This window comes from Streptopelia decaocto (assembly GCF_964273445.1).
Source record: "Streptopelia decaocto genome assembly, contig: HAP1_SCAFFOLD_991, whole genome shotgun sequence".
Taxonomy (NCBI): Eukaryota; Metazoa; Chordata; class Aves; order Columbiformes; family Columbidae; genus Streptopelia; species Streptopelia decaocto.
This window is the reverse complement of record NW_028115392.1, coordinates 1-26,444: the sequence shown is the minus strand read 5'-3', so window position 1 is coordinate 26,444 and position 26,444 is coordinate 1. Positions and strand designations below refer to the sequence as shown.

The 26,444-nt window shown below is 73.3% G+C and overlaps 6 protein-coding genes across 15 annotated transcripts; 2 read left to right on the top strand and 4 right to left on the bottom strand.

Moving 5' to 3' along the window:
- Window positions 1–368: 368 nt before the first annotated feature.
- Window positions 369–4,099, bottom strand: LOC309452777 (zinc finger protein 740-like). 2 transcript variants are annotated; one of them, XM_082077444.1, is made up of 7 exons: window positions 3,959–4,099; window positions 3,147–3,287; window positions 2,651–2,776; window positions 2,258–2,347; window positions 1,929–2,052; window positions 1,738–1,856; window positions 369–1,670 (listed from the first exon to the last, which is right to left on the bottom strand). In XM_082077444.1, the coding sequence occupies exons 2-7, from the start codon at window positions 3,162–3,164 to the stop codon at window positions 1,581–1,583; spliced, it is 567 nt and encodes a 188-aa protein (XP_081933570.1). In that variant the 5' UTR covers window positions 3,165–3,287; window positions 3,959–4,099; the 3' UTR covers window positions 369–1,580. The 2 variants fall into 2 exon arrangements, with proteins under 2 accessions (XP_081933570.1, XP_081933571.1); XM_082077445.1 differs by lacking the exon at window positions 3,959–4,099 and having other exon boundaries at window positions 2,986–3,286.
- A 760-nt stretch (window positions 4,100–4,859) lies between these two features.
- Window positions 4,860–8,677, top strand: LOC309452779 (cysteine sulfinic acid decarboxylase-like). Of its 5 annotated transcripts, none has more exons than XM_082077451.1 (14): window positions 4,862–5,063; window positions 5,131–5,257; window positions 5,898–5,988; window positions 6,059–6,165; window positions 6,259–6,374; window positions 6,444–6,523; window positions 7,053–7,107; window positions 7,197–7,313; window positions 7,384–7,448; window positions 7,525–7,606; window positions 7,728–7,879; window positions 7,950–8,001; window positions 8,259–8,348; window positions 8,417–8,677. In XM_082077451.1, exons 1-14 carry the CDS (start codon window positions 4,902–4,904, stop codon window positions 8,588–8,590), a joined length of 1,470 nt encoding a protein of 489 aa, XP_081933577.1. In that variant the 5' UTR covers window positions 4,862–4,901; the 3' UTR covers window positions 8,591–8,677. The 5 variants fall into 5 exon arrangements, with proteins under 5 accessions (XP_081933573.1, XP_081933577.1, XP_081933576.1 ...); XM_082077450.1 differs by having other exon boundaries at window positions 7,692–7,879; XM_082077449.1 differs by having other exon boundaries at window positions 4,863–5,063; window positions 7,197–7,307; window positions 7,680–7,879.
- Window positions 8,655–9,847, bottom strand: LOC309452781 (uncharacterized protein). Its single transcript, XM_082077457.1, has 2 exons — window positions 9,799–9,847; window positions 8,655–9,361 (listed from the first exon to the last, which is right to left on the bottom strand). Exon 2 carries the CDS (start codon window positions 9,354–9,356, stop codon window positions 8,703–8,705), a length of 654 nt encoding a protein of 217 aa, XP_081933583.1. The 5' UTR covers window positions 9,357–9,361; window positions 9,799–9,847; the 3' UTR covers window positions 8,655–8,702.
- A 228-nt stretch (window positions 9,848–10,075) lies between these two features.
- Window positions 10,076–11,880, bottom strand: LOC309452782 (insulin-like growth factor-binding protein 6; the record flags this gene model as incomplete). Its single annotated transcript, XM_082077458.1, has 4 exons — window positions 10,076–10,337; window positions 10,560–10,679; window positions 10,872–10,951; window positions 11,601–11,880. 4 exons carry the CDS (start codon window positions 11,878–11,880, stop codon window positions 10,224–10,226), a joined length of 594 nt encoding a protein of 197 aa, XP_081933584.1. The 3' UTR covers window positions 10,076–10,223.
- Window positions 11,881–12,683: 803 nt separating this feature from the next.
- LOC309452780 (SPRY domain-containing protein 3) lies at window positions 12,684–18,002 on the top strand. 5 transcript variants are annotated; one of them, XM_082077455.1, is made up of 11 exons: window positions 12,684–12,735; window positions 13,296–13,436; window positions 13,505–13,580; window positions 13,658–13,782; window positions 14,254–14,389; window positions 14,466–14,654; window positions 16,308–16,457; window positions 16,545–16,602; window positions 17,049–17,168; window positions 17,229–17,347; window positions 17,514–18,002. In XM_082077455.1, coding segments are annotated over exons 1-11 (1,251 nt in total). In that variant the 5' UTR covers window positions 12,684–12,733; the 3' UTR covers window positions 17,649–18,002. The 5 variants fall into 5 exon arrangements, with proteins under 5 accessions (XP_081933581.1, XP_081933582.1, XP_081933578.1 ...); XM_082077454.1 differs by having other exon boundaries at window positions 12,687–12,735; window positions 17,229–17,353; window positions 17,514–17,996; XM_082077456.1 differs by lacking the exon at window positions 17,049–17,168 and having other exon boundaries at window positions 12,685–12,735; window positions 17,229–17,353; window positions 17,514–17,999.
- A 143-nt stretch (window positions 18,003–18,145) lies between these two features.
- TNS2 (tensin 2) lies at window positions 18,146–26,438 on the bottom strand. Its single transcript, XM_082077446.1, has 19 exons — window positions 26,330–26,438; window positions 26,016–26,080; window positions 25,858–25,941; window positions 25,321–25,433; window positions 25,125–25,185; window positions 24,980–25,055; window positions 24,245–24,374; window positions 23,784–23,849; window positions 23,579–23,695; window positions 21,946–23,244; window positions 21,276–21,707; window positions 21,036–21,164; window positions 20,649–20,741; window positions 20,501–20,578; window positions 20,171–20,248; window positions 18,921–19,089; window positions 18,611–18,679; window positions 18,496–18,525; window positions 18,146–18,396 (listed from the first exon to the last, which is right to left on the bottom strand). Exons 1-19 carry the CDS (start codon window positions 26,405–26,407, stop codon window positions 18,252–18,254), a joined length of 3,312 nt encoding a protein of 1,103 aa, XP_081933572.1. The 5' UTR covers window positions 26,408–26,438; the 3' UTR covers window positions 18,146–18,251.
- Between the last annotated feature and the right edge of the window lie 6 nt (window positions 26,439–26,444).

The following is a 26,444-nucleotide window of genomic DNA, read 5'->3' as shown; positions in this document are numbered from 1 at the left end:
GTTCCGGTTCGGCCCCAGTCGGTCCCAGTTCACCCCACCCCCCCTTCTTGTGCTGGAAAAGCCCCAATAAAAGGAGCCGCGACCCCAGCGTGTGACAGCGTCACCTCCCCGCGGGGGTCGCGGGGGGGCCGGCCCCGCCCCGCCCCCCCAGTGAAGCAGCGGAGCCCGAGGTAGAAAAACCCCGACGAGTTTTATTTAAATAAACCCGAGAGGCCGCGGGGGGGGCGGGAAAACCACACCGGGCCAGCCCCGCCCCCCGCCCCGCCCCCGAACCACGCCCCGCCCCCGCCCTCCCGGGCCCCGCCCACCGCTGGCCACACCCCGACCCCCGCCTACCCGAGGCCACGCCCCGGCCCCACCCACCCCCCCCCCCGTAGCAAAATAAGTGTATTAAACCCCAAAAGCAACCAAAATAGCCCAAAAAATGAAGCTGGGGGGAGGGGGTGTCCCCTGCGCCACCCCGCCCGGGGTCTGGGGGTCCCTGTGTCCCCTCCCTGGTTTGGGGGGGCCCGGGGGGGTCCAAATGCAGCTGCTGCACTTTTGCCGGTGCAGATGGTGTAACCCTCCCCCCCCCCGCATCGTTTTTGGCCACCCCCCTCGGGCTTTGTGTCCCCCCCTAAAACCCGTCCTGGCCCCCCCACCTCCCAGAGGGAGGGTTCGGCGGGGGGGGGCTCAGAGCTGAAGCTCTTCTCACAGCATCAAACCCACATTTTCGGGGGGGGGGGGGGGGGGGGGTGTCCCCAAAACATGGGGGATGTCACAACCCCCCCGTGTCACCCCCCGGAGCTCCTGGCGGCGGCACCAAGAGAAACGAGGCCCCCAAGTGACGAGCCAGGGGGCCCTTTGCCCCCCGGCATGGGAACAGTCTGTGCTTTGGGGGGGGTCACAGGACTGTCCCCAGAACGTGTGTGACCCCCCCGGAGGGTCTGAGGCTCCAGAGCTGGCTGAGCTGACGGTTTCCCCCCAATATCGCGGTTTTCCAGCAAAACACACGTTTCTGGGTGGCGCTCGCCCCCCCATGCATGTCACAGCCCCCCCCCAGAACTGGGGGGGCAGCGAGCGGGGGCACCGGCCCCAGAACACACAGAACAGAGTAAAAACAGCCCCCCCAAGCTGTGAAGCGCCTGGGGGGGCGGGGGAGGCGCCGGGGTGGGGGGGGGAGGCGCCGCTGCCCCCAACACTGCTGTTTCCTAGTTTCTCTACTTTTTTCCTCAAAAAAACAGGCGGGGAGGGGAGCAGAAACAGTTCCTGCCGGTGCCCCCCCAGAGCCGAGCGCCCGCACGGAGCCCGGGGGCTGCCAATGTCCCGTGTGCGCTCAGCTTTAGGCCCGGTTTAGCTCTGCTTTAAGCCCAGCTTAGGGCTTTAAGCCTTTCCTGAGAGCGGGGGGGGGGGTCAATAAAACGCCCGGGGGGGCGCGGGGGAATCAGCTGCAGGCAGCTCCGTGGGGGATCTTCCAGCTCCGAGTTATTTACAGCGCCGCCGGCCGTGAGCCCGGTCGAGGCGCAGGAGGAGGGGCGACGAGGAGGAGGGACGGGCGGGGGGGGACGGACCCCCGGAGCGGCTCGGGGGTCCCGCGGCTCCTAGAGCAGCAGCTGCGCGTCGGGGCTCTTGGTCGGACAGCCCTGGCACATGCGCTTGTGCCGCAGCAGCCGGTCCGTCCGGGAGAAGCTCTGCGGGGGGGTGGGCGGTCAGGAGGGGTCCCGGGGGGCGCCCCCCCGCGGCCCCCCCGGGCGGTACCTGCAGGCAGCGCTCGCACTGGTACGGCTTCTCGCCGCTGTGCACGCGCTTGTGCCGCTCCAGGTGGTACTTCTGGATGAAGCGCATGTCGCACACGTTGCACTCGAAGGGCTTTTCGCCTGGGGGGATGCAGGTAATTAATACCGGGGGGGGGTGTTAATTAGCGCTCGTTAGGGGGAGCGGGGCGGTACCGGTGTGGATGAGGATGTGGCGCTTGAGGTGGTAGCTGCTGCGGAAGGCGCCGCAGCAATGGTCGCACACGAAGTTTTTGGGGCTCCCCAGCTGGAACGAGCCGTTCTGTTTGATCACCACCACCTGGGGGGGGAATCAATGAACCCCCCGGCGGTGACGGGGGCGCAAAACGCGTCCCCCCCATCCCCAGAACCCCCACCTGTGTCCGAAATGCTCCTTGGTGGGGGAGCAGGGGGCCCCTCGGTGCTGGGACAGAGCGGGGGTCAGTGGGGACGGTGACACCCCCGCCCCGTGTCCCCCCCCCGGGCGTTGGGGCCCCCCCACCTGCCTTTTTAATGGCTTTCTTGGGCTGCGGCGCCTCGGGGGGGTCGTCGTCCTTGCGGGCGCCGCGGGGCTTGTCGGGGTCGGGGCGCAGGCTCTGGGGGCACACAGGGCACCGGGGGGGTTAAATTATGGGGGGGTTACATTATTGGGGGGGGGGAGAAGTAAAGAGAGAAGTTAATGAAAGGGGGAAAAGGGAATTAAAAGGGAAAAAAGTGCAGGAAAGGAGCAGAAAGTGAACGGGAAACAGCAACGAAGGGAAGAAAAGTGAGATTAGGGGTGGAAACCGCCCCAGGACACGGAGAACAACCGGGGCTAAAGGGGGGGGGCGCCCCCGCCCCCCAGACCCGCTCCGGGCGCCCACCCCGCCCCGTTTCCAGCGCTGGGCGCCCCCCCGTACCAGCAGCTCGGGGCCCCCCCGGTCCCGCGCGTCCCCTTTGGCTCCGGCCTTGGGCATCATCTTCTTGCTGGCGGGGGTGGGCACCAGGCAGACCCCCGAGAGCCCCTCGCAGGCCAGCAGGCTCGCCTGGGGGGGACACAGCGCTCCAGCCCCCCCCGCCCCCGCAGCGGGGGGCAGGGGGGCCCCGACCCGCCCCCCTCCCCAAACCCCCCTGGTCTACGGGACAGTCCTGGAGGGGGGGCGGGGGGAGAGGGGGCGAATTCACTGTTCCCCGCCCCCCGCGCCCCCCGCCCCGGGCTGTGGCGCTGGGGGTGCGGGGGGGGGGGGCTCATTACCTGAGCCATCTTGGGGCTGTCTGTCTGTCTGTCCACAGGGGGTTTGGAAAGGGGGCGGTGGGGGGCTGGTCTGGCTATGGAGGGCGGGGTGCCCGGTCCCGGGGGGGGCGTTAGTCCCGGGGCCCGGCCGCGGTTTGTACTTTGCCGGGTTCGTCCAGTACCCGCCACTTGGCCGCCATCTCCGGGTCCTGCAGCCCCGGCGCGGGGGGGGCGGCAGCGGGGCCTGGACCTGCTCAGAGGGGGGGGGACATCCCGCGCCCCCCCCGGCCCCCCCCGGGACAAACGCTGCTGCTGCTCTTCGCCTGTGGGGACGGGGGGGCGGTCACGGGGGTCCCTGTTCCACCTGACCCCACGTGCCCCGGACCCCCCCAGCTGAGCCCCCCGGGGACAATGCGGGGGGGGGGCGGATCGGGGGGTCCCTGTCCCAGCTGAGCCCCCCGGGGACAATGGGGGGGGGGGCGGATCGGGGGGTCCCTGTCCCAGCTGAGCCCCCCGGGGACAATGGGGGGGGGGGGCACAGGGGGCGGGTCTGGGGCGGGGGGGGCACAGTTTGGGGGCAGGGGGCCCAATTTTGGGGGGTTGATGGGACTGGGGCGGGGGGGGCGGGGGGGACACTGGGGGTGTCCCGGGGCCGGGTGACAACCGGGGGGGGAACAAACTGTGACCCGGGGGGGGAACAAAGTGTCGGGGCGGGGGGGGGACCCGGTGCAGGGTCCGGGCGGGGGGGCAGAGCGGGGGGGTCACGGCGGGGACACGGAGGCCCCTCCCGGTGTGTGTGGGGGGGCACCGCGCCTGCGCACCGCGCTCTGCCCCCCCTTCCCCGGTTCCCCCTCCCGGCGTGGGCGGGGCCGGGGCGGCGGCGCGCGCGGCCGGGCCCGGTGAGGCGCGCGGCCCCGCCAGGCCCGGCCCGGCCCCCCCGCTCCGACGGCCCCGCGGGGGAGGGGCCGCCCCGCGCCGCCCGCGCGCTCCGTACCTGCCGCGGCCCCTCCGCGCGCCGCTCCGCGCCGCCCGCTCCGCCCGCGGGGACCAACGGCGCCGCCGCCCCCCCTGCCTCGGCCGCCGCGCCGACCCGGAACCGGAAATACCCGCCCCCCCCCGCCCGCCACGGCCAGCACTTCCGGCGGGGGAGGGCAGGCTGTGTTGACGTGCCGCGCATGCGCGCGCCGCCGCCATCTTGGAGCCGGGCGGTTGCCGGGGCAACGGGGGGCGGGCGGCGCGGCCCGGGCTTGGGCCTGGGCCTAAACCTGAGCCTGAGCCCGGGCCTAAAGCTGAGCCCGAGCCCCGCCTGGGCCTAAAGCTGAGCCTGAGCCCGGGCCTAAAGCTGAGCCCGAGCCCCGCCTGGGCCGTGCTGCCGCCCCGGGAGCGCTCCCGTACGTTCCTGCCCCGGGGGGGTCCCGCCGCCGTTGCCCCCGGGGTGACCCCGTGGGTCCGGTTCCCTTTGTCCCCCCCGCACGCCCCCCGGGGCGCTGCTGCCCCTCCCGGGCGGGGCAAACGGGGATTGGCCACCGCCCCCCCACTCTGGGGAAGCCCCCCCCGCGTTCCCTGGGCTGGCGGCCCTGGCAGCGGTGACAGTGCGGGACCCAGCCCAGAGCGCCGGGGGGGCGGGGGGACACTGGGGACACCCCGGGGACACTGGGGACACTGGGGACACCCCCGGGACAGCCCGGGGACACCCCGGGACCCTGGGGCCTGTGCTGCCCCCGCGCCCGCCCCCTGCAGCTCCCTGGGGACGTCGTCCCCTGTGCCACCCCGGCTCCCCCAGGCGGGGGCGCAGCTCGGCTCCCCCCGCGTGCCGAGAGCAGCTGCTCTTCGCACTTTGTCCTTGTCCCCGCGACGTGGCCGAGCCGGGAGCCCGTCTGCGCGGGCGGGGGCGACGGGACACGCGCGGGGGTGACGGTCACCGCGGCGTCCCCAGCATGGCCGAGGGGCCCGCGGGGCCCGCGCCCGGAGCGGCCGCGTGGGGGGACGAGCTGGCGCGCCCCGGCGTGGACGCGGCGGCCGGGGAGCGCTTCCTGCGGGCGGCCGTGCGCGTGCTGCTGGAGGACGCCGTGCGCGGCGGCACCGACGTGACTCGCAAGGTGGGGACGCGCGGGGACGCGCGGGGAGGGTCCCGGGGGCCGGACAGACCCCCCGTCCCCTCCCCAGGTGTGCGAGTGGAAGGAGCCGGCGGAGCTGCGGGCGCTGCTGGACCTGGAGCTGCGGGAGCGGGGGGAGCCGGGGGGGCGGCTGCTGCGGCGCTGCCGGGACCTCGTGCACTACAGCGTCAAAACCGGTGAGCCCCGTGCAGCCCGGCGCAGCCCGGCCGGTCCCAGTTCAGCCCGGCCGGTCCCAGTGCAGCCCGGCCGGTCCCGGTGCAGCCCGGCCGGTCCCAGTGCAGCCCGGCCGGTCCCAGTGCAGCCCGGCCGGTCCCAGTGCAGCCCGGCCGGTCCCGGTGCAGCCCGGTGCAGCCCGGCCGGTCCCAGTTCAGCCCGGTGCAGCCCGGTGCAGCCCGGCCGGTCCCAGTTCAGCCCGGCCGGTCCCAGTTCAGCCCGGTGCAGCCCGGCCGGTCCCGGTGCAGCCCGGCCGGTCCCAGTTCAGCCCAGTGCAGCCCGGCCGGTCCCAGTTCAGCCCGGTGCAGCCCGGCTGGTCCCAGTTCAGCCCGGCCGGTCCCAGCGCAGCCCGGCCGGTCCCAGTGCAGCCCGGCCGGTCCCAATTCATCCCCAGTTGGCCCCAGTTCAGCCCCCCCATCCCGCCCAGCGGCCACCATGGGGTCACAGGTCCAGCACGTCCCACTCGTGTCCCCGTCCCACAGCCAGGGGTGGCCCCGCTCCCACAGGTGACACCTGTCCCCTCACGGCGCATCGGGCGCCCGAGTCCCCGTGGTGACGGGGGTCCCGCGCAGGGGGCCCTGACGCTGTCCCCGTGTCCCCCAGGTCACCCCCGGTTCTTCAACCAGCTCTTCTCCGGCCTGGACCACCACGCGCTGGCGGGGCGGCTGCTCACCGAGGCGCTCAACACCAGCCAGTGCGGCCCGGCAGCCCGGGGGGGCCGCGCGCCGGGAGCGGCCGGAGCCCCACGCGCCGTGTCCCCCCAGGTACACGTACGAGATCGCCCCGGTGTTCGTGCTCATGGAGGACGTGGTGCTGGCCAAGCTGCGCGAGCTGGTGGGCTGGAGCGGCGGCGACGGCATCTTCGCCCCAGGTACCTTGTCCCCGTCCCCGTCCCCAGCCCCGTCCCCCCGCGGTGGCTCGTCACCCTCCGCGCCTGTCCCTGTCCCTGTCCCTGTCCCCGCAGGAGGCTCCATGTCCAACATGTACGCCATGAACGTGGCTCGCTTCCAGCGCTTCCCGCACGCCCGCCGGAGCGGCAACTGGGCCCTGCCGCGCCTGGTCCTGTTCGCCTCCCGCGAGGTCTGCGCCGGGGGGGGGCGGGGGGCGGGGGGGCGGGGGTGAGCCCGGTCTGAGCCCCGTCCCCCCCAGAGCCACTACTCGGTGCTGAAAGGAGCCGCGTTCCTGGGCATCGGCACCGACAACGTGCGCCTGGTCGGCACCGACGACAGGTGGGTTCGCAGGGCGAGCTGGTTCTGCGTCCCCACGCTGTCCCCGCGCTGTCCCCACACTGCCCCAAGCTGTCCCCACGCTGTCCCCACGCTGTCCCCACACTGCCCCACGCTGTCCCCACGCTGCCCCATGCTGTCCCCACACTGCCCCATGCTGTCCCCACGCTGTCCCCGCGCTGTCCCCACGCTGTCCCCACGCTGTCCCCCCCACGCTGTCCCCACGCTGTCCCCACACTGCCCCACGCTGTCCCCACGCTGTCCCCGCGCTGTCCCCGCGCTGTCCCCACGCTGTCCCCGCGCTGTCCCTGTGCTGTCCCCATGCTGCCCCATGCTGTCCCCACACTGCCCCATGCTGTCCCCACACTGCCCCACGCTGTCCCCATGCTGCCCCATGCTGTCCCCACACTGCCCCACACTGCCCCACGCTGTCCCCGCGCTGTCCCCACACTGTCCCTGTGCTGTCCCCACGCTGCCCCACACTGTCCCCGCACTGTCCCACTGCCATCGCTCCTCGGTCCCTGTCCCTCAGGGGGAAGATGATCCCCGAGGAGCTGGAGAAGGAGATCGAGAGGGCGAAAGCCGAGGTGAGGGACGCGGAGTCCTGGGCGGAGCTGCCCGGGGGCCCCCCGGCCCATCTCAACGCCCCCCTCCCACGCCGCCGTCCCGTCCCCAGGGCGCTCAGCCTTTCTTCGTCTGCGCCACCTGCGGCACCACCGTCCTGGGCGCCTTCGACCCCGTGGGCGCCATCGCCGACGTCTGCCAGCGCCACGGCCTCTGGCTGCACGTGGACGTGAGCTCCGGGGTCACGGGGGGGACGCGGGCGCCCCCGCGCCCCCGCGTTGCTGAGCGCTGTCCCGCAGGCCGCCTGGGGCGGCAGCGCGCTGCTCTCCGCCCGGCACCGGCACCTCCTGGCCGGCATCGAGAGGCGAGTGGCCCCGCAGCCCCGCTGAACGGGCTCAAGGCCCCGCTCCGGGCGCCCCGCAAACGTCCCCGTCCCGCAGGGCCGACTCGGTGGCCTGGAACCCGCACAAGATGCTGACGGTGGGCTTGCAGTGCTCGGCGTTCCTGCTCCGCGACGGCTCCGTATGTCCCGCAGCCCCCGCCCCGCGCCCCCCGCGCCCCCCCCGCGCCGCTTTGGTGACACCGCGTCCCGCAGGGGCTGCTGCAGCGCTGCCACGGCGCCGGCGCCACGTACCTGTTCCAGACCGACAAGTTCTACGACGTGGCCTACGACACCGGGGACAAGAGCCCGCAGTGCGGCCGGCGCGTGGACTGCCTCAAGCTCTGGCTGCTCTGGAAGGCGGCCGGCACGCGCGGGCTGGCGCGCCGCGTCGAGCGCGCCTTCGCCTGCACGCGGTGAGCGCCGCGCTCCCCCCGCCCCGCCTCCCCCCCCCGCCCTCACACTCACCCCCCCCGGCCCCCCCAGGTACCTGGCCGAGCAGGTGCGGCGCAGGGACGGATTCCAGCTGGTGTCAGAGGTGCGGCCGGGCTCCCCAAACCGCAACCGCGGGGGGGTTTGTGTGTGTGTCCCCTTACACCCCCCTCACGGCATCACCGCGCCCCGGGGAGCGGCACCGAGCTGCCCCAAAACGATGCTGGGGGGCGATGCGGTGCCCCCTGCAGCAGAAAGCTCCGGGTCTAAGTCCTGGCCCTGAAATGGGGGTGGGGGCACACGGGTGGCCCCCCGGGGTCTGGGGCCGCGGGGGCTCTGTGATCTTTTCCTCCCCTCCCACAGCCGGAGTTCATCAACCTCTGCTTCTGGTTCGTGCCCCCCAGCCTGCGGGGCCGGGAGGGCGCCCCCGATTACTGGCCGAGACTGGGGAAGGTGAGCGGGGAGACCGGCTGCTCCCCAAAGCACCCCCCGGCCTCCCCGGTGACGGCCTCGCCCCCCAGGTGGCCCCCGCCATCAAGGAGCGGATGATGAAGAAGGGCTCCATGATGGTGAGTTACCAGCCCCACGGCGCCAGGGTCAACTTCTTCCGGCAGATCGTCACCAGCCCGGCCGTCACCACGGCCGACCTCGACTTCTTCCTGGACGAGATCGAGAGGCTGGGACAGGACCTGTGAGACCCGGGGGGCTGGGGGGCACCCGCCACCCCCCCGAAGAGCCGCGGGCGAGAGCGGGCAGGACTGGAATAAAACGCTTTTACTGTTCCCTTTCCGCCCAACGCGGGGCCCCTCAGTCGCCCTCGAAGCTCTGCAGGAGGTCGAAGACCTCGGGCGCCAGGCGGGCGGGGGCCAGGCGGGCGCGCAGCCGCGGCGCCGTGGCCGCCGCCTTCTCCCGGCGCTGCCAGTCCAGCAGCATGGCGAAGCTCTGCAGCACCGCGCTGCGCGGGTGCTCCTCGCGGATCTGGTCCAGGCGGCTGCTGTCCAGCCCCAGGCACGCGATGCCCACCTCCTGCCACTCCTTGCCCAGCTTCTGCGCGATCTGCATCAAATCCCGCTCCGTCAAGCGCCGGGGACGCGCGGCCGGGGGCGCCGCAGCTGGGGGTGACGCGGCCGGGGGCGGCACGGCTGGGGGTGACGCGGCCGGGGGCGAATCGGGGCGACCCCCCGCGTCCCCCTTCTCTCCAGGCGGCTCCCACTCGGCGCCGCGCAGCCCGTGGAGCCGGACGAGGTCGTGGCGGCAGATCCTGGGGAGCAGGTCGGCGAGCACGGCCAGCGCGCGGCCCGGGAAGCGCTGCAGCAGCAGGCGGCACAGCTCGGGGCGCGAGGCCGGGAGCAGCTCCCCCCGCGGCAGCTGCTCCTCCAGCAGGAACTTGAGGCTCTGGAACTGCTCCTCACTCAGCTCCCGCTGCAGCGACAGCAGCAGCTCCCGCTCCCCCCGCGCCATGGCCGCTGGGGACAGCACGTGTGGGTGCCACCAACCGCCCCCAGCGACCCCACACCGCCCCGGCACCCCAAACCGCCCCGGGGCTCCATCAGACCCGGATCCCCATCAGTCCCAGACCCCCCCAAACCGCCCCGGGGCTCCATCAGTCCCAGACCCCCCCACAAAACCGCCCCGGGGCTCCATCAGACCCGGACCACCCCCCCCAAACCGCCCCGGGGCTCCATCAGTCCTGGGGTCCCCAAACCGCCCCGGGGCTCCGCCAGCCCTGCCCCCCCGGTGGGGCTGGTTCACTCCCAGCCCCTGGGGGTCTCCCTGGTGTCCCCAGTGCCCCCCAAACTGCCCCGGGGCCGGGTCGCCCCCCACGCCACCGCGGGGGCGGAGCCCCTGGTCCCCCCCGTGGGGCCGGATCCCCCCCGCCCCCCGCGTCCCCGCGTGTCCCCACCGCTCCGCTCCCGCGCCGCGCGCCGCCTCCCGCTTCCCGCCAGGAAGTCACCGCGTTTCCCGGGAAACGGGGGCGTGGCTTAAAGCAAGGGGGTGTGGCTAGACCGCCAGTGGAGGCGTGGTTTCAGCTCGGGGCGTGTCTTGAGGCGGGGCGTGGTTTGGTCCCGTGTGGGGGCGTGGCTTATGGGTGGGGCGTGGATGGTAGCAGATTGAGGCGTGGCGCTGATGCGGATGGGCGTGGCTTTGGATGAATGGAGGCGTGGCTTGGAAGTGGGGCGTGGCCTGGGGCAGGTTTGGGGGCCGCTCTGGGGGGCACTTGGGGGCAGTTTTGGGGTCGCGGCGGCACTTGGGGGGTCTGAGGGCAGTTTCCGGGGCAGAGGCAGCGGGAGCCCCGTTGACCACCAGACGCGGTACTTGGGGTTCCCCTCAGGCGGGGGGGCAGCGGGCGGCCCCCCCGTGCCCCTCGGTGCCCGCCAGCGGGTGCCCCCTGCGGTCCACGCACCAGCACTGCCCGCGCTTCGGCCCCTGCGAGGCCCGGCACTGCGGGGGGAGAACCGGGGTGAGGGGGGGGCCGGACCCCCGGCGGGCTCTGCCCGGCAAGGGGAACTGAGGCCGGGAGGGACCCCAGGGTGCTCCACCCCCCAAACCACCTCATGGGGAAACGGAGGCGCGGCAGCTCCTGCCGCCCCGGGGCCGCTCTGCCGGGGCCGGGAGGGGGTGTCCCGGCGTGTCGCCCCGCACCCCGCGCCCCGCACCCCGTACCTGCTTGGGGCGGTAGAAGCCGCGGGTGTCGCAGTTGGGCAGGAAGATGTCGGCGGCCGAGCGGTACAGCCCGGCCCGCAGCTCCTGCAGCGCGGCGGCCAAGTGCCCGCGGCACGGGGCCTGGGGGCGCGGGGGTCACAGCCCGGCCCCCGTGCCGGCGACACCCCCCAACACCGGGGACACCCCCCAACCCGCCCTCCCCCCCCAACATCGGGGACACCCCCCAACATCGGGGACACCCCCCAACCCGCCCTCCCCCCCCAACATCGGGGACACCCCCCAACATCAGTGACACCCCCAACCCGTACCCACCGTCTCCAGCTCGTCCTGCCCGTCAGGCGGGGGGGGCCGGGGGGGCAGCGTGGGGGGGGACCCCTCCTGCGGGCTGTCCCCTGGGGGGGACATGGGGAAGGGGGGGTCAGTGCAGAGCGGGTGCCTCCCCAGTCCCGCCCGCCGCCACTGGGACGCCCCTGCCCCCGTGTCCCCGCCCGGGATCTGAGGGCGCCCCCCCCCTTTTTCAGCCCTCCCCGCAGGATATGGGGGTCCCCTCTGCCCCCCCCCGGACATGGCGTCCCCCCCTTTTTTCTCATCTCCCGCCTCCCACGCAGCCCCACGGACGCGGCGGTTCCTCCCCCGGGATTCGTCGCCCCCCCGGCTCTGTCCCGCACCCCGGGATGACCCTGGGATACCGGGGGTCCCTCCGCGGGGGTTCAGGCCCCCCCGGCGCCCCCACCCCTGTCCCCGACACGTCCCCCGGACCGACCCCGCTACTACGGGGCTCTCCCAGTGCCCCAATTCCCGTCCCGGTGCCCGGGAGCGCCCCGGTGCCCCGTCTGCCCCCGGACAGCTCCCCCCGGTACTACGGGCGTGTCCCGGTCACCCCGACCCCCCCAGGACCCTCTCCCCGCGGACGCGGGGGGGTCCCGCTGCCGCCACCCCCGTCCCGGACAGTTCCCCGGGCCGCCCCCGCCGCTCCAGGGCTCGCCCGGTGCCCCCGCCCCGCTCCATCCCCCGGGGTTTTCCCCCCGCCCCGTTTCTCACCTGCGGGGGCTCCGGTGGCCGCGGGGCGGGCGCGGAGGGGGCGGCAGAGCCCGGAGCCGCGGAGCAGAGCGCGGAGCGGCGCGCGCTCCCCGCGCCGGGGGATGCAGCGGAGCCCGCGCGCGCAGCCCGGGGTGTAAACGCCGCACGGCTCCCCGGGCCCGCGCGGCGCCGCCGTCACCGGCCCCGGCCTCGGCCCCCCCGCGCCGCCGCCGTCACCGGCAACCGGAGCCGCCGCCGCCGCCGCCAGCAGCAACGGCAGCAGCCAAGAGCCCGCCCGCATGGCGGCACCGGGACGGCACCGGGACGGGACCGGGACCGGGACCGGGACCGGGACCGGGACCGGGACCGGGACCGGGAAACGGGACGGGGAGCCGGCACCGGGAACCGCGATCGGAACCGGCACCGCGATCGGACCGGTCCCCGCCGCCGCCCGCTCTGTCCGGCTCGGCCCCGCCGCGGCCCTTAAGTAACGGCGTCCGGCCCCCCCGCCCCCCCGGGGCCGCCCCGCCAGGTGCCCCCGGCCCGGCGCCCCCCGGGACCTGCTCCCCACGCTCGCCCGTTCCGGCCCCCCTCCGGTCCCACCGGAGCCCCCCGACCGTCCCCGGTTCCACTGCCCGGCGCTCCCAGTTCAAAGCCTCCAGCCCTCCCCAGTGCGGCGCCCCAGTGCTCCCAGTACAGAGCCCAGCACCCCCAGCGCAATGTCCCGGTCCCCCCAGTGCCTCCCAGTGCCCCCCAGTGCATCGCCATGGAGCGCAGCCCCAGTGCTCCCAGTACAGGACCCGGTGGCCCCAGTGCCTCCCAGTGTGACGCGCCAGTGCCCCCAGTGCACAGCCCGGTATCCCCCCGTCTCCTCAGTCCCCCCAGTATCCCCCAGTCCCCCCAGGATCTCCCAGCGCACACCCCGCAGTTCCCCGCCCCGGCCCCAGGGGGCGCTGTCTCGCTCTTACCCCCGGCTCCCATCCGTGGTCATATGACCTGCTCACACCCCCGAGCGGGCTCCGCCCCCACTCTCTCCTCAGGTCTTCGATTGGCGTAATGCGCGGTCAATCAGAGCGCGTCGAGCGGCGATTGGCCCAGCGGCGCGGCGTGGGCGGGAGGAGGCGGTGTCGGAGGAGGCAGCGCCGGGTACCCGGATGTGAGTGCGGGCGGCGGGGCCGGAGCGGCCGGAGCGCGGAGTCCATGGCGGGGCGGGCGGGGCCGGTGAGCGGGGGGGGGGGTGTGGGGGAGCGGTACGGGGGGGGGCGGTGTGGGGGATCCGGGATCGGGGGCACCGGGTGTGGGGCTGGGGGCTCTGGGTGCGAGGGCTCGATGTGGGGGCCCGGCTGTGGGTGTATGAGGGGTGGGGGGCTGTTCGGGTGCCCGGCTGTGGGTGTATGAGGGGTGCGGGGCTGTTCGGGTGCCCGGCTGTGGGTGTATGAGGGGTGCGGGGTTGTTCGGGTGCCCGGCTGTGGGTGTATGAGGGGTGGGGGGCTGTTCGGGTGCCCGGCTGTGGGTGTATGAGGGGTGGGGGGTTGTTCGGGTGCCCGGCTGTGGGTGTATGATGGTGCGGGGCTGTTCGGGTGTGTATGATGGTGCGGGGCTGTTCGGGTGTGTATGATGGTGCGGGGCTGTTCGGGTGTGTATGATGGTGCGGGGCTGTTCGGGTGTGTATGATGGTGCGGGGCTGTTCGGGCGCTCCGCCCGCGCCGCCCGCAGGCTGCCGCTCGCCATGGATGACCTGAACCTGCACTACCGCTTCCTCAACTGGCGCCGGCGCATCCGCGAGATCCGCGAGGTGCGCGCCGTGCGGCACCAGGAGCGCGCCAAGCACATCCTGGTGGACGGGGACACGCTCAGGTGCGTGCGCGGGCCCCGCGCGCGGGGGGGCGCTGTCCGCGCGTGACCGGCCCGCGCGTGTCCCGCAGCTACCACGGCGGCTCCGGGGAGGTCGGCTGCTACGTGGCGCCGCGCCCGCTCACCCGCGACAACAACTACTTCGAGGTGAGGGTCGCGGGGGGCGCCGCGCGTGGCGGGGGGGGTCCCCCCCGCGGCGGGGGGGGCTCACGGCGTGTCCCCAGGTGTCCATCGTGGACAGCGGCGTGCGCGGCACCATCGCCGTGGGGCTGGTGCCGCAGTACTACAGCCTGGACCACCAGCCCGGCTGGCTGCCCGACTCCGTGGCGTATCATGCGGATGACGGGAAGTGAGTGGGGGGGGCACCGGGACACGGGGGGGGCACCGGGACACGGGGGCACCGGGACAGGGGGACACTGGGACAAGGAGGGGGCTCAGCGGGCCCTGGGGGTGCTGCTGGGATCACTGGGAGCTGGGGGTCTGCCCAACCCCGTTGGCATGACAGGAGTGAGGGGGGGGTCACTTGGCTGGGGGGGTCACCAGGACATGGAGATGGGGGTCACCGGGACATTGAGACTCAGTGGGGTCTGAGGGGCTGCCCGACTCCACGGTGGGCAATGCCGAGGATGGCAGAGAGGGGGGGTCATTGGAATCTGGGGGGGCTGCCAGGACCTAGAGGGGCCACTGGGAGCCGGGGGGGTGCCGCTGGGATCCAGGGGTCACCAGGACCCAGGGACCCTCTGGGACCTGGGGGCCCCGGGAGCGGGTCTGGGGGACACGGGGCGCCGGGAGCGTCCATGGCTGGGACCCCCCGCCCCAGGCTGTACAGCGGCCGCGCCAAGGGCCGGCAGTTCGGCACCAAGTGCCGCTCGGGCGACCGCATCGGCTGCGGCATCGAGCCGGGCTCCTTCGAGGTGCAGACGGCCCAGGTGTTCTTCACCAAGAACGGCAAGCGGGTGAGCGCCCCGGCCGGAGCCTGACCCCCAGCCCTGGCCCCCGGCCCCCCGGCCCCCCTGACCCCGTCCCGCGCAGGTGGGCTCCACGGTGATGCCGCTGTCCCCCGAGGGGCTGTTCCCCGCCGTGGGGATGCACTCGCTGGGGGAGGAGGTGCGGCTGCACCTGCACGCCGAGCTGGGCACGGAGGACGAGGACACGGCCATGCTGGTGGACAGCCTGGAGGAGGAGTGGGGGCGGCTGCACGACGTGCGGCTCTGCGGCACCGTGAGTGCACCGGGACGGGGGGGCTGTGTGCACCGTGAGTGCACCGGGACGGGGGGGCTCTGCGGCACCGTGAGTGCACCGGGACGGGGGGGGGGGGGGCTCTGCGGCACCGTGAGTGCACCGGGACGGGGGGGCTCTGCGGCACCGTGAGTGCACCGGGACGGGGGGGGGGGGGCTCTGCGGCACCGTGAGTGGCACCGGGACGGGGGGGCTGTGTGCACCGTGAGTGGCACCGGGACGGGGGGGCTCTGCGGCACCGTGAGTGACACCCCCCAGTCTTGGGGGGTCCCTCAGAGAGCGGAGCCCCCTGTGCACGCAGCCCCAGGCGCTGGGGACACCCCCCCACCTCACTGCCTGTTTTGGGGTCACCAGTGCCCCCAAACTCGCTCCGATTTCCCCCATTAGGATCCCCAACCCAGGACCCCCCCGCAGTGGGGGCGTCCCCCCCAACACCCCCAGCCCCAACAGGAGCCCCAGAACCCCCCCTCCCTCGGGCCCCCGCGCTGTCGCAAGGCCGGGCTGCGGGGGGCGTCAGCAGGGCCCCCGCCCTTTGCAGAGCCAGAACCGCAGCCCCGGCCCCCCCGCGGTTCCGGGTTTGCCGCTGGGCCCGGGGGGCATTTTCCAGCCCCCCCGCCCCGCCGCCCCCGCTGCTGCCGAACAATGCGGCGCTGGCCACGGGGGCGGGGCTGGGACCCCCCCCAAAGTCTGGGGGCCGGGGGTGCCCGGAGCCTCATCCCGGGCTGCTGCGGGGCCCCCATGTGCCTCAGTTTCCCCCCAGTTCTCAGGGGGGATCCCAGGACCCCCCGTGTCCCCCCATGAGACTCATTTCATTTGTTCCCTCCTCCGCGTTTTCCGGCTGTTCCGTCCGCGGGCTGCGCCCCCCCCCGGTTTCAGTGGGTGCTGGGGGGGACACCCCCATGCGACCCCCCGGCCCCCCCTTCCCTGGCAGTTTTGGGGGTAAAGAGGGTGTTTTGTGGCTCTGCGGGTGTTTTGGCGGCGGGGGGGCAGGAATGCGGGCGCAGGCCCAACGGCCGCGCTGGCGTAACCGCCCCCCCGCCCCCGCTTCCCGGCACCGCGGCGGGGGGGGGCCTCTGCGGGGGGCGGGGAGCACCATGCGCCCCCGGGTTTGGGACCCCCCCATTTTGGGGCACCACCCTCCCAGTTTTAGGACACCCCCCTGCCCCCAGTTTAGGTTGTCACCCCCCCAGATTTGAGGTGTGCCCTCCCCGCCCCCCCCCCCAGTTTGGGATGCTGCACCCCCCAGCTTTAGGACCCCCCCCAAATTTGAGACCCCCCCAGGAACCCTGCACCCCCAGGGCTGGGTCTGTCCCTCCCCTAATTTTGGGGTGTCCCCCCAAGTTTGCGTTTCCCCCAGCTTTGGGCTGCCCCCCCTCTTAGTTCCCCCCTCTCCCATTTTCATGTGCCCCCCCCCCCAGTTTGTCACCACCACAAGTTCAACCTGAACCCACTTCCCTCCCTCCTGCAATGTTGGGGTGCAGGGGGCGTGGGGGGGTTGGGGAGCTTGGGAGGGTTTGGGAGCACGGGGGGTGTTTGGGGAGCTCGGGGGGGGATTGGGGAGCTCGGGGGTGTTTGGGAGCACAGGGGGGTTGGAGCTCGGGGTCCCCCCGGTGCCCGACGCCCGTGCCCCCCCAGCTGCTGGAGTACGTGGGCAAGGGGAAGAGCATCGTGGACGTGGGGCTGGCGCAGGCGCGGCGCCCGCTCAGCACCCGCAGCCACTACTTCGAGCTGGAGATCGTGGACCCGGGCGAGAAGTGCTACATCGCGCTGGGGCTGGCGCGCAAGGTGGGGGGGCCGGGGGGGCTGCGGGGGGGCTGCCGGGCGGGGGGGCTGCCCCCCACCTCCTCACCCCCGGTCTGCTCCCTTTCTCAGGATTACCCCAAAAACCGCCACCCGGGCTGGAGCCGGGGCTCCGTGGCGTATCACGCGGGTGAGCCCCCCGGGAAGTGCAGGGACGCTCCCCCCGCCCCCAGGCTTTGGGACCCCCCCGGTATTATTTGACATCCACGACCCCCCCCGGAACATTGGGGGGTCTCAGTGCCGCTGTCATTGTGTCCCCCCCTTTCCCAGCCTCCCCAGTGTTTTGGGTCTGTTGTGCTGACCCCCCCAAAAACACCCCACAGTCCACATGCTGACACCTGGGCCCCCCCGTGATGCTGCCCCCCCCCCCCCCGTGATGCTGCCCCCCCCCCCCGTGATGCTGCCCCCCCACCCCAGGATGCTTTTACCCCCCCCGGATGCTGCCCCCCATCCTTCGTCCTCCTCCTCCCGTCCGGGTGCAGGTCTGTCCCCCATGGGGGTAACGGGGGGGTCCAGCCCCACGGGGTGACGCCCAGCGCCGGGGGGGTCATGTGACATACCTGCGTGTCCCCCCAGATGACGGGAAGATCTTCCACGGCAGCGGGGTGGGGGACCCGTTCGGCCCCCGCTGCTACAAGGGGGACATCATGGGCTGCGGCATCATGTTCCCCCGCGACTACATCCTGGACAGCGAAGGTACGGGGGGGCGGGGGCCGGGCGGCGGGGGTCGCGGAGCCCCCATGGCGCGTCCCGCAGGTGACGGGGACGAGGCGCCGGAGGTGAAGGCCGCGGTGCGGAACGTGCTGTACCTGCACCGCGACGAGGACGAGGACGAGGACGAGGAGGAGCCGGAGCCGGAGCACGAGGGCAGGAAGGTGCTGGTAAGACCCCCCGCCGCGGGGGGGCGGGATGGAGCGCCCGTACCCCCCAGCGCCCCCCACACACCCCTTTGGCCTCTCCTGGGCCGGCACCCCCACCCCTCTGTGGTTATTTTTCGGGGCGCCCTGGCCGCCCCCAGCGCCCCCGTGTCTGCCCCCCCAGGTGTTCTTCACGCGCAACGGGAAGATCATCGGCAAGAAGGAGGCGCTGGTGCCCCCCGGGGGGTACTTCCCCACCGTGGGGATGCTGAGCAGCGGCGAGAAGGTCAAGGTCGACCTGCACCCCCTCAGCGGCTGAGGGGCACACGGGGACCCCCGTGCACGTGAACCCCCCGCACTGGGGTCCCGGTCCTGCCCCCCCACCCCACTGCCCCGTTTCGGGGGCTCACGGGGTGGGGGGGTAATTCAGGGTCCACCCCACTGCCCCCCCCATCCATCCCATCACTGTCCCCCCCCACTTTGTGAATGTAACCCCACCCCCCATCCCACCGGGGGGGCTGTGCCCCCTCCCGCCCCCCCGCGGGGGGCAAAGGGCCGGGCTGTGCCCCCCGGGCCGGCGCAGAAAGAAAAGGAGGAGCCTGGAGCTGGGGGTGGTGTCTGTTGGCATTTGCACATCTTTGGATTGGGGGGGCACCCCCCATACAGCTCTGTGCCCCGCCCATTACATATATATATATATATATATTAGAGATGTCTGCCTAAAGCTCATATAAATCCTTTCTTACACAAAAATAGACTTTGCTTTATTGGCGCCCCCCCACCCAAAAAAAAAGTGGGGGGGCTTCTCCGCACCCCCCCACCTTCTGTCCCCCCTCGCCACTGTCCCCCCCTCCCCGGCCCTGGGTCACCCTGGTTGCTGTCCCCCCCCGTGCTCTCTGCCCCATGGCGGGGCCCGGGGGGGTCACTTGCGGTGGGTGCCCAGCAGGACCTTGGTGACGAAGGTGACGATGGCGCTGGCCGGCTGCTCGGGGTCCAGCTCCGCGAACAGGTGACACGCGTTGCCCCCCCCCGGCCCCCCCGCCACCTTGGCCACGAAGCCGAAGATCCTGGGGGGGGCACAGAGCTGGGGGGGGTCCCAGGGCTGTCCCCACCCCGGGGGGGCAGCAGTGTCGTTCCCCCCCCTTGGTGTTGTCCCTGTCACTTACTTAGAGGTGGTGCCATCGGGATTCGTCCACCTGCGGGGGGGGGGCTCGTTAGCGAGGTGCTAATTGATCAGCTGGGCCCCACCCCAGGGTGTGTCCCCCCCGCCCCCCCCGTCACCTGCGGTCCTGGGGGTCGGTGCTGCAGTAGGTGACGTTGCTGACCGGGTAGTGACGGCGGAAGAACAGCCTGGGGGGGTGGGCGAGCGGGGGGTCAGTGGTGCCAGGGGGTGATTTGGGCCCCCCCAGGGGTGAGGGCACCTGAGGGTGACACTGGGCTGGGGGGGACACATTGGAGGGGGATTTGGGGCTCCCCCCCAGGGGCCCAGGACGCTGTGGGGGTGGGTCGGGGGGCTGTGACCCCCAGGATGCTCCGGGGGTGTTTCAGGTGGGGGGTGTTTGGGGCTGTTTGGGGGGGTACCGGGGCTCACTTGCGCTGGCTGTCCGTGAGGGTGATGCCCTGGGCCGACACCTTGAAGTGCACGGTGCAGGGGGGGGCCCGGGGGGGCCCCCCCAGGACGCTGCCCACGGCCTTGGCCACGGCCTGGGGCCCCGTCAGCGACTCCGTCTCCACCGAGCCCAGGAAGCGCACGCTGCAGGCTGGGGACGGCGCTGGCACCGCGGGCCGCGGGACCCCAACGGGACCCCCCCAACGGGACCCAACGGGACCCCAACGGGACCCCAACGGGACCCCCCCAACGGGACCCCCCCAACGGGACCCCAACGGGACCCCCACCCTGGGACCCCAACGAGACCCAACGGGACCCAACGGGACCCCCCCAACGGGACCCAACGGGACCCCAACGGGACCCCAACGGGACCCCCCCAACGGGACCCAACGGGACCCCCCCAACGGGACCCCCCCAACGGGACCCCAACGGGACCCCCACCCTGGGACCCCAACGGGACCCAACAGGACCCCCCCCAACGGGACCCCCACCCTGGGACCCCAACGGGACCCAACGGGACCCCCCCCAACTGGACCCCCACCCTGGGACCCCAACGGGACCCCAACGGGACCCCCAGAACGGGAATCCCCCCCACCCCTGGGACCCCGAACTGCGGGTACAGAGCCCCCTGTCCCCGTGCTCCCAGTGCCCCCAGTTCCACTGACGTCCCCGTCCCAGTGCCCCCCATCCTGTCCCAGTGCCCCAGTCCCGTCCCAGTGCCCCCGTCCCGTCCCAGTGCCCCCCATCCTGTCCCAGTGCCCCCGTCCTGTCCCAGTGCCCCCCGTCCCGTCCCAGTGCCCCCCATCCTGTCCCAGTGCCCCCCGTCCCGTCCCAGTGCCCCCCATCCTGTCCCAGTGCCCCCCATCCTGTCCCAGTGCCCCAGTCCCGTCCCAGTGCCCCCGTCCCGTCCCAGTGCCCCCCATCCTGTCCCAGTGCCCCCCATCCTGTCCCAGTGCCCCCGTCCCGTCCCAGTGCCCCCCGTCCCGTCCCAGTGCCCCCCGTCCTGTCCCAGTGCCCCAGTCCCGTCCCAGTGCCCCCCATCCTGTCCCAGTGCCCCCGTCCCGTCCCAGTGCCCCCCATCCTGTCCCAGTGCCCCAGTCCCGTCCCAGTGCCCCAGTCCCGTCCCAGTGCCCCAGTCCCGTCCCAGTGCCCCCCATCCTGTCCCAGTGCCCCCCATCCTGTCCCAGTGCCCCCCGTCCCGTCCCAGTGCCCCAGTCCCGTCCAGCACCCACCGGCTCCCTGGCGCAGCAGGTCGGCCGCCGTGCTCATGTTGGGGGGGCCGGGCCCCTCCAGAGTCTCCTCCAGCAGGTCTTTGGGGGGGGACACGGGCTGGGGCCACCGCCAGGACCCCCGGGGCCCCCCCGCAGTTTGGGAGGAGGGAGGATTTTGGGGCAGGGGGGAGGCTAAGGTCTGCATCCCCATCTTGGGAGGAGAACGGGGGGGGATGGTTTGGGGGGGCAAACCACAGGGTGCTGGGGTTGACAGGGAGGGGACACACAGTGGGGTTTTGGGGGGGTCACCGGGGTTTTGGGGGGTCACTGGGGTTTTGGGGGGTCACCCACCTTTGCTGGGGATGCGCAGGGCGCAGGGCAGCGAGATGGGGGTGATGGAGTGCTGCAGCACCAGCGCCGGCAGGCTGCCTGCGGGGGGGGCGTCAGGGACCGCGGACCCCCCAAACCCCGCCCCCCCTGCCCCCCCGGCCCCCCTCACCGAAATGGGGCTCGTCCGGACACCCCTTGATCTTCACCCCCCGGGGTCCCGTCTCGATCAGGAAATGTCGGACCAGCTGCTCCTGGGGGTCCCCTGGAGGGGGCGGGGGGGGGGGGGGCGGGGCAGGTCAGCACCCATGGGTGTCTGTCTCCCCCAACCCACCCTACACAGCCCCCCCAGCCCCGGACACCTGGGTTCACACAGCGCACTGCCCCGGGGGGGGTCAATGGGTGCTGGGGGGGTCTATGGGGTCATCTATGGGTGTCCAAGGGCGCCCAGGATTTGGGGTGCCGGGGGTGGGGATGCTGATGCTGGGGGGCCCCGACCCTTGTAGGGGGGACACGGGGTGCGGGGGTCCCGAGGGTCCCCGTGGTGCGGGGTCCGTACCGTTGGGGGGGGGCCGGCAGCGCGGGGGGGGCGCGGCCACCTTGAGCGCCAGCCCGTAGGCGCCGGGGAAGCTGCTGCTGAGCCGGACCAGGAACGCGCCGGGGGGGCGGCCCTTGAGCAGGGACACGGCTGCGGGCCCCCCCGCGTCAGCCGGCGGTGCGGGGGGCCCCCACGGCCCGACCCCCCCCAGATCCCCCCGTGTCACTGGTGCGGGGGGTCCCCACGCCCCCCCCCCCGTACCTTGGTCGCGGGACAGCCCGGGTTTGTACCAGAACTTGGACGTGTCTTGCACGAAAGTGACGCCCGTGGGCGCATCCGGCTCGGGGGGGCCCTGGCACGCGTGGGCACCCCCCCCCGGGGAGCTGTGTGTTTGCGAGGGGGACGCGCGGTCTCGGGGACCCCCCGGGGCCGGGGGGTGGCGCTTCTCAGGCAGGGGGGGCTGCGGGGAGGGGGGGGCGCAGTAGGCGGCGGGGGGGGGGAAGGCGGGGGTGGGGGAGCCCGGCACCTCCCCCGCTCTCCCGTGGGCGCTGCTGGGGGGGGGCGGCTCGGCGGAGCCCCCCCGGAGGGTGCTGGGGGCGTCGGGGGGGTCGGGGTCCCGGGGGGGCTGGTGCAGCGGGGGGGGCACCTCAGGGGTCCCGCGCCAGGGCCCCCCCTCGCCCGGGCTCCTGCGCTCTGCGGGGGGAACAGGATGAGACCCCAGTGAGCCCCCCCAGCCCCCATAACCCCCAATACACCCCAGTAGCCGCTTCACTCCCAATAAGCCCCCCACCCCCCCCCCCCGTGGCCACGAGCCCCCCCAAAACCCCCACAAGCCCCCCAGCACCCCCATTACCCCCCAAAAGCCCCCCAAGCACCTCTATGGGCACAGCCCCCCATGACCCCCCAGCCCCCCCCAGTCCCCCGTCCTCACCGGGGGGGTCGGGCTGCCCGGGGATCCCGTAGCCCTCGCGGGCCTCCAGCGCGGGGGGGTCGTAGCCCACGTTGCCGTACGGGTCCCGGGGGGGGCCCCGTCCCCCCCCCGACCCGGCGCGGCCGCAGCGGGGGCACGGGGGGGGCTCCAGCGCTTCGCCGGGGGCCGGGGGGCGAGGGGACCCCCCCCAGCGCTCGCCCCCCCGCTCCAGGTGCACCCCGTAAATGGGGGGGGGGCCCTGGCAGTCCGGGCAGGGGCAGGGGGGCGGCAGCTCCTCCAGCAGCAGGCAGCCCCCCCCCGGGCGCCCGTAGCCACACGGGGGGAGCCCCTCGGAGAGCGAGCGCTGCACCCCCCGCTTCTCGCCCCCCCCGGGCCCCCCCAGGCCGCCCTCGGCCCCATAGCGGGGGTGGCAGGAGCAGGGGGGGGCCAGGCTGGCCCGGCGGCAAAGCGGGGGGGCCGGGGGGCCATAGAGAGCTGTGCTCCTATGGGATGTTGGGGTCCCGTGGGACATCAGGGACCCATAGGATGTTGGGGACCCATAGGATGTTGGGGTCCCATGGGATATTTGGGACCCATACGGTGCAGGGGTCCCATAGAATGTTGGGGACCCATGGGACATTGGGGACCCAAGGAATGTTGGGGACCCATAGGGTGTTGGGGACTCATGGGATGTTGGGGTTCCCTGGGGTATTGGGGTCCCATAGGGTGTCAGGGACGCATGGGATGTTGGGGACCCATAGGGTGCTGTGGTCCCATAGGATGTCGGGGTCCCGTGGGATATTGGGGTCCCATGGGACGCTGGGGACCCCTGGAATGTTGGGGTGCCATGGGACACTGGGGACCCATAGGACGCTGTGGTCCCATGGGATACTGGGGTTCCACGGGATGTTGGGGACCCGTGGGATGCTGGGGACCCCTGGAATGTTGGGGTTCCGTGGGACGCCGGGGACCCATGGGACGTTGGGGTGCCATAGGATGTGGGGGTCCCATAGGGTGCCGTGTTCCCGTGGGATACGGGGGCGCTGCAGGGGGCGCTGTCGGGGTGCTCGTCCTCCAGAATCGGGGTCTCCCTGTCCCCGGGGGGCCCCTCGCGCACCCCGAACCCCCCCAGCAGCCGCTCCAGCTCCTGCCGCTCGGCGGCCGTGGGGGGGGGCGGCCGGCTCGGGGGGGTCCCGGGGTCGCCGCCGGGCGGTGTCGGGGGGTCGCTGTCCCAGCCGGGGCTCCAGGGGCCGGGCGCCCGCGGCCTCTGCACCCGCGCGTAGGGGCTGCCGTCCAGCGGCCCCCGCGTGTGCGACACGTCTGCGGGGGGGCACCGTGGGGACCGGCCCCGCACCCGGGGATCCCCGACCCCCCGCGACCCCCCAACCCCCCCTCCCGGGGACCCCCAACCCCCCGGGGATCCAACCCCCGCACACCGGGGATCCCCCGAGCCCCCGGGACCCCCCCCCCAACCCCCGGGGATCCAACCCCCGTACCCCGGGGATCCCCGACCCCCCGCGACCCCCCAACCGCCGGGGATCCACCCCCCAACCCCCCCTCCCGGGGACCCCCAACCCCCCGGGGATCCAACCCCCGCACCCCGGGGATCCCCCGAGCCCCCGGGACCCCCCCCGTCCCCGTTTTGGCCCCGTACCCTCCAGGCTGTCCTGGTGGCGCAGGTTGAACCCCTCGTACGAGTCCCAGCGCACCGCGGGGTCCCCGACGCTCAGGTCCACGGTGACAGCGGGGGGGCTGCGCAGGGACTCCCACCCTGGGGGGGCAGCGGGTGGGTGTGCGGCGGGGGGGCCCGGGGGGGGCCCGGGGGGGCCCGGGGGGCCAGGGGCTCCCACCCCCCAAACCTTTGATCTTCTCAGGGCCGGAGGAGAAGATGAACTCGACGGTGGCGTCGAAGGGGAAGCGCTCGTCTGGGGACACGCGGGGCTGGGGGGCGCGGCACAGGGCCCTGCTCCCTGCACCCCAACCCCAGCCCCTGCACCCCGAACCCCAGCCCCTGCACCCCAACCCCAGCCCCTGCACCCCAACCCAGCCCCTGCACCCCGAACCCCAGTCCCTGCACCCCGAACCCCAGCCCCTGCACCCCCAAACCCCCATTCCCTGCACCCCGAACCCCATTCTCTGCACCCCCAAACCCCCATTCCCTGCAGCCCCCATTCCCTGCACCCCGAGCCCCCATGACCCCCATACCCACAACCGTGCACCCTCCTGGTCGCCCCAGGGGTCCTGCGGCACCCTGGGCGCCCTGTGCGCCCCCCAATCCCCCGCCCCCCCGGCCCCCCCGGGACCCCCAAACCCCCCCCACCTGTGCAGGCGTCGTCCAGCTCGTCCTTGCGCAGGCGCAGCCGCGCCCCCTGCAGGGTGCAGGTGTGGAACTGCGCGCGGAACACCGCGTGCCGCCCGGCGCCGCGCGCGCGCCGGTGGTAGCACTTCACCTGGGGGAGGGGCACACGGGGCGCGTGCGCGGGGCAGCACCCACACTGTGCACGCGCCCCCTGCACGTGCACCCCTCGTGCACACACCCCCTGCACGTGCACCCCTCGTGCACACACCCCTCGTGCACACGCTCCTTGCACACACAGTCGGTGCAACCCGTGCATGCACACACCCCTCACCTGCACCCTTTGCACACACATCCCTTGCACACTCACTCCGTGCAACACTTGCACACACGTGCCCTTTGCACTTCCACACCTCGCACCATTTGCACACACACCCTTTGCACCCCTTGCACATGCATCCTTTGCACATGCACAACCCTTGCCTGCGCACTCCACACGCACAACGCTCGCACTATTTGCACACCCCCTTGCACCATTCACACCCCCCCCTTGCACGATTCGCACCCCCCCTGGCACCACTGGCACCCCCCTTGCACCATTCACACCCCCCTTGCACCATTCACACCCCCCCCTTGCACCATTCACACCTCCCCCTGGCACCACTGGCACCCCCCCTTGCACCATTCACACCCCCCTTGCACCATTCACACCCCCCCTTGCACCATTCACACCCCCCCTTGCACACGCCCCCCCCTCACCATCACGTCCCCCTTGAGCAGCAGTGCGGGCTCCAGGTTGACGCAGAGACTCTGGGGGCCGGGGCCGGAGATGCTGCTGGGGGGGGGGTCAGGACCAGCGGGGGCCCTGGGACCCCCCCCGGCACAGGGACGGGGGGACACTCACTAGACCCCTGAGGTGTAGACGAGCTGCAGGGACTGGTAGATCTTCAGGAAGGGCTGGAAGCCTGAGAAAGGGGGGGTCAGATTTGGGGGGGGTCAGATTTGGGGGGGGTCAGATTTGGGGGGTCAGATCGGGGGGGTCAGATCGGGGGGGTCAGATCGGGGGGATCGGGGCCGGGTCGGGGTCCCGCCGCACTGACCGTGCCCGGGCTCGAAGCCGCGCAGCGCGGGCAGCAGCACGTGGTGCAGGAACACGGGGCTGCTGTTCATGCGGATGCTCCCCGAGAGCAGCCCCCCGAAATAGGCGATGTACCTGCGGGGGGGTCAGCGCCCGCGCCCCGACCGCCCCGCACCCCAAACGCCCCCCTCCAAACCCCAAACACCCCCCTGAGCCCCTCTGCACCCCCCAAACCTCAAACATCCCCCTGGACCCCCCCTGAGCCCCCAAACCCCAAACACCCCCCTGGACCCCCGAATAGGTGATGTACCCGCACGGGGGGGGGGCAGCACCCACCCCCCCAGCACCCCAACAGCTCCAGCACCCCAATGCAGGTGGGGAGTTGGGGACCTGCCCCCATTGTCCATCAGCCCCCCCGGACCCCCATGACCCCCCAACCCCCCATAGCCCCCCATGCTCGCCATGCCCCCCAGTCCCCCCCATGCTCGCCATGCCCCCCAGTCCCCCCCAGCCCCCCCAGCCCCCCATGCCCCCCAACCCCCCATAGCCCCGGCCCCACCTGCGCTGGGACGGCTGCAGCGCCACCGCCACCTTCTCCTCGCAGAATTTCCTCATCATCAGGGTCCCCAGGGCCTGGTCAGCGCTGGGGGGGGCGTCAGGGACCCCGACACCCCCCGAACCCCCAGCCGCCCCCCACTCGCCCCGGTGCCCCCGTACCTGGCGGACACTTTGCTGTAGTGCATGTACGCCGCCACGATGACGCCCGTCTTGCCTTTACTGCCCTGGGGGGGCAGGGGTGTCAGGGCCCCCCGACAACCTGGGGCGGCCTCTGAGCCCCCAGCACCTCCCAGTGCCCCCCGGTATCCCCATGGCCCCCCAGTTCCCCATATAGCTCCCCACACCCCCCCATAGTGCCCTGAGCCCCCTAGAGCCCCCCCCGATGCCCACAGCCCCCCATAGCCCCCCAATGGCCCCAGAGCCCCCCACGGCCCCCATGAACCCCATAGCTCCCCAGCCCCCCGCGCCCCCACCTTGCAGTGCAGCACGGCCACGTGCTGGGGGTGGGCGCGCAGCCAGGCCTCCAGCGCCTTGCAGATGGAGCACAGCATGTCCAGGGGGGGCGCGTGCAGGTCCGGCCACCCGAAG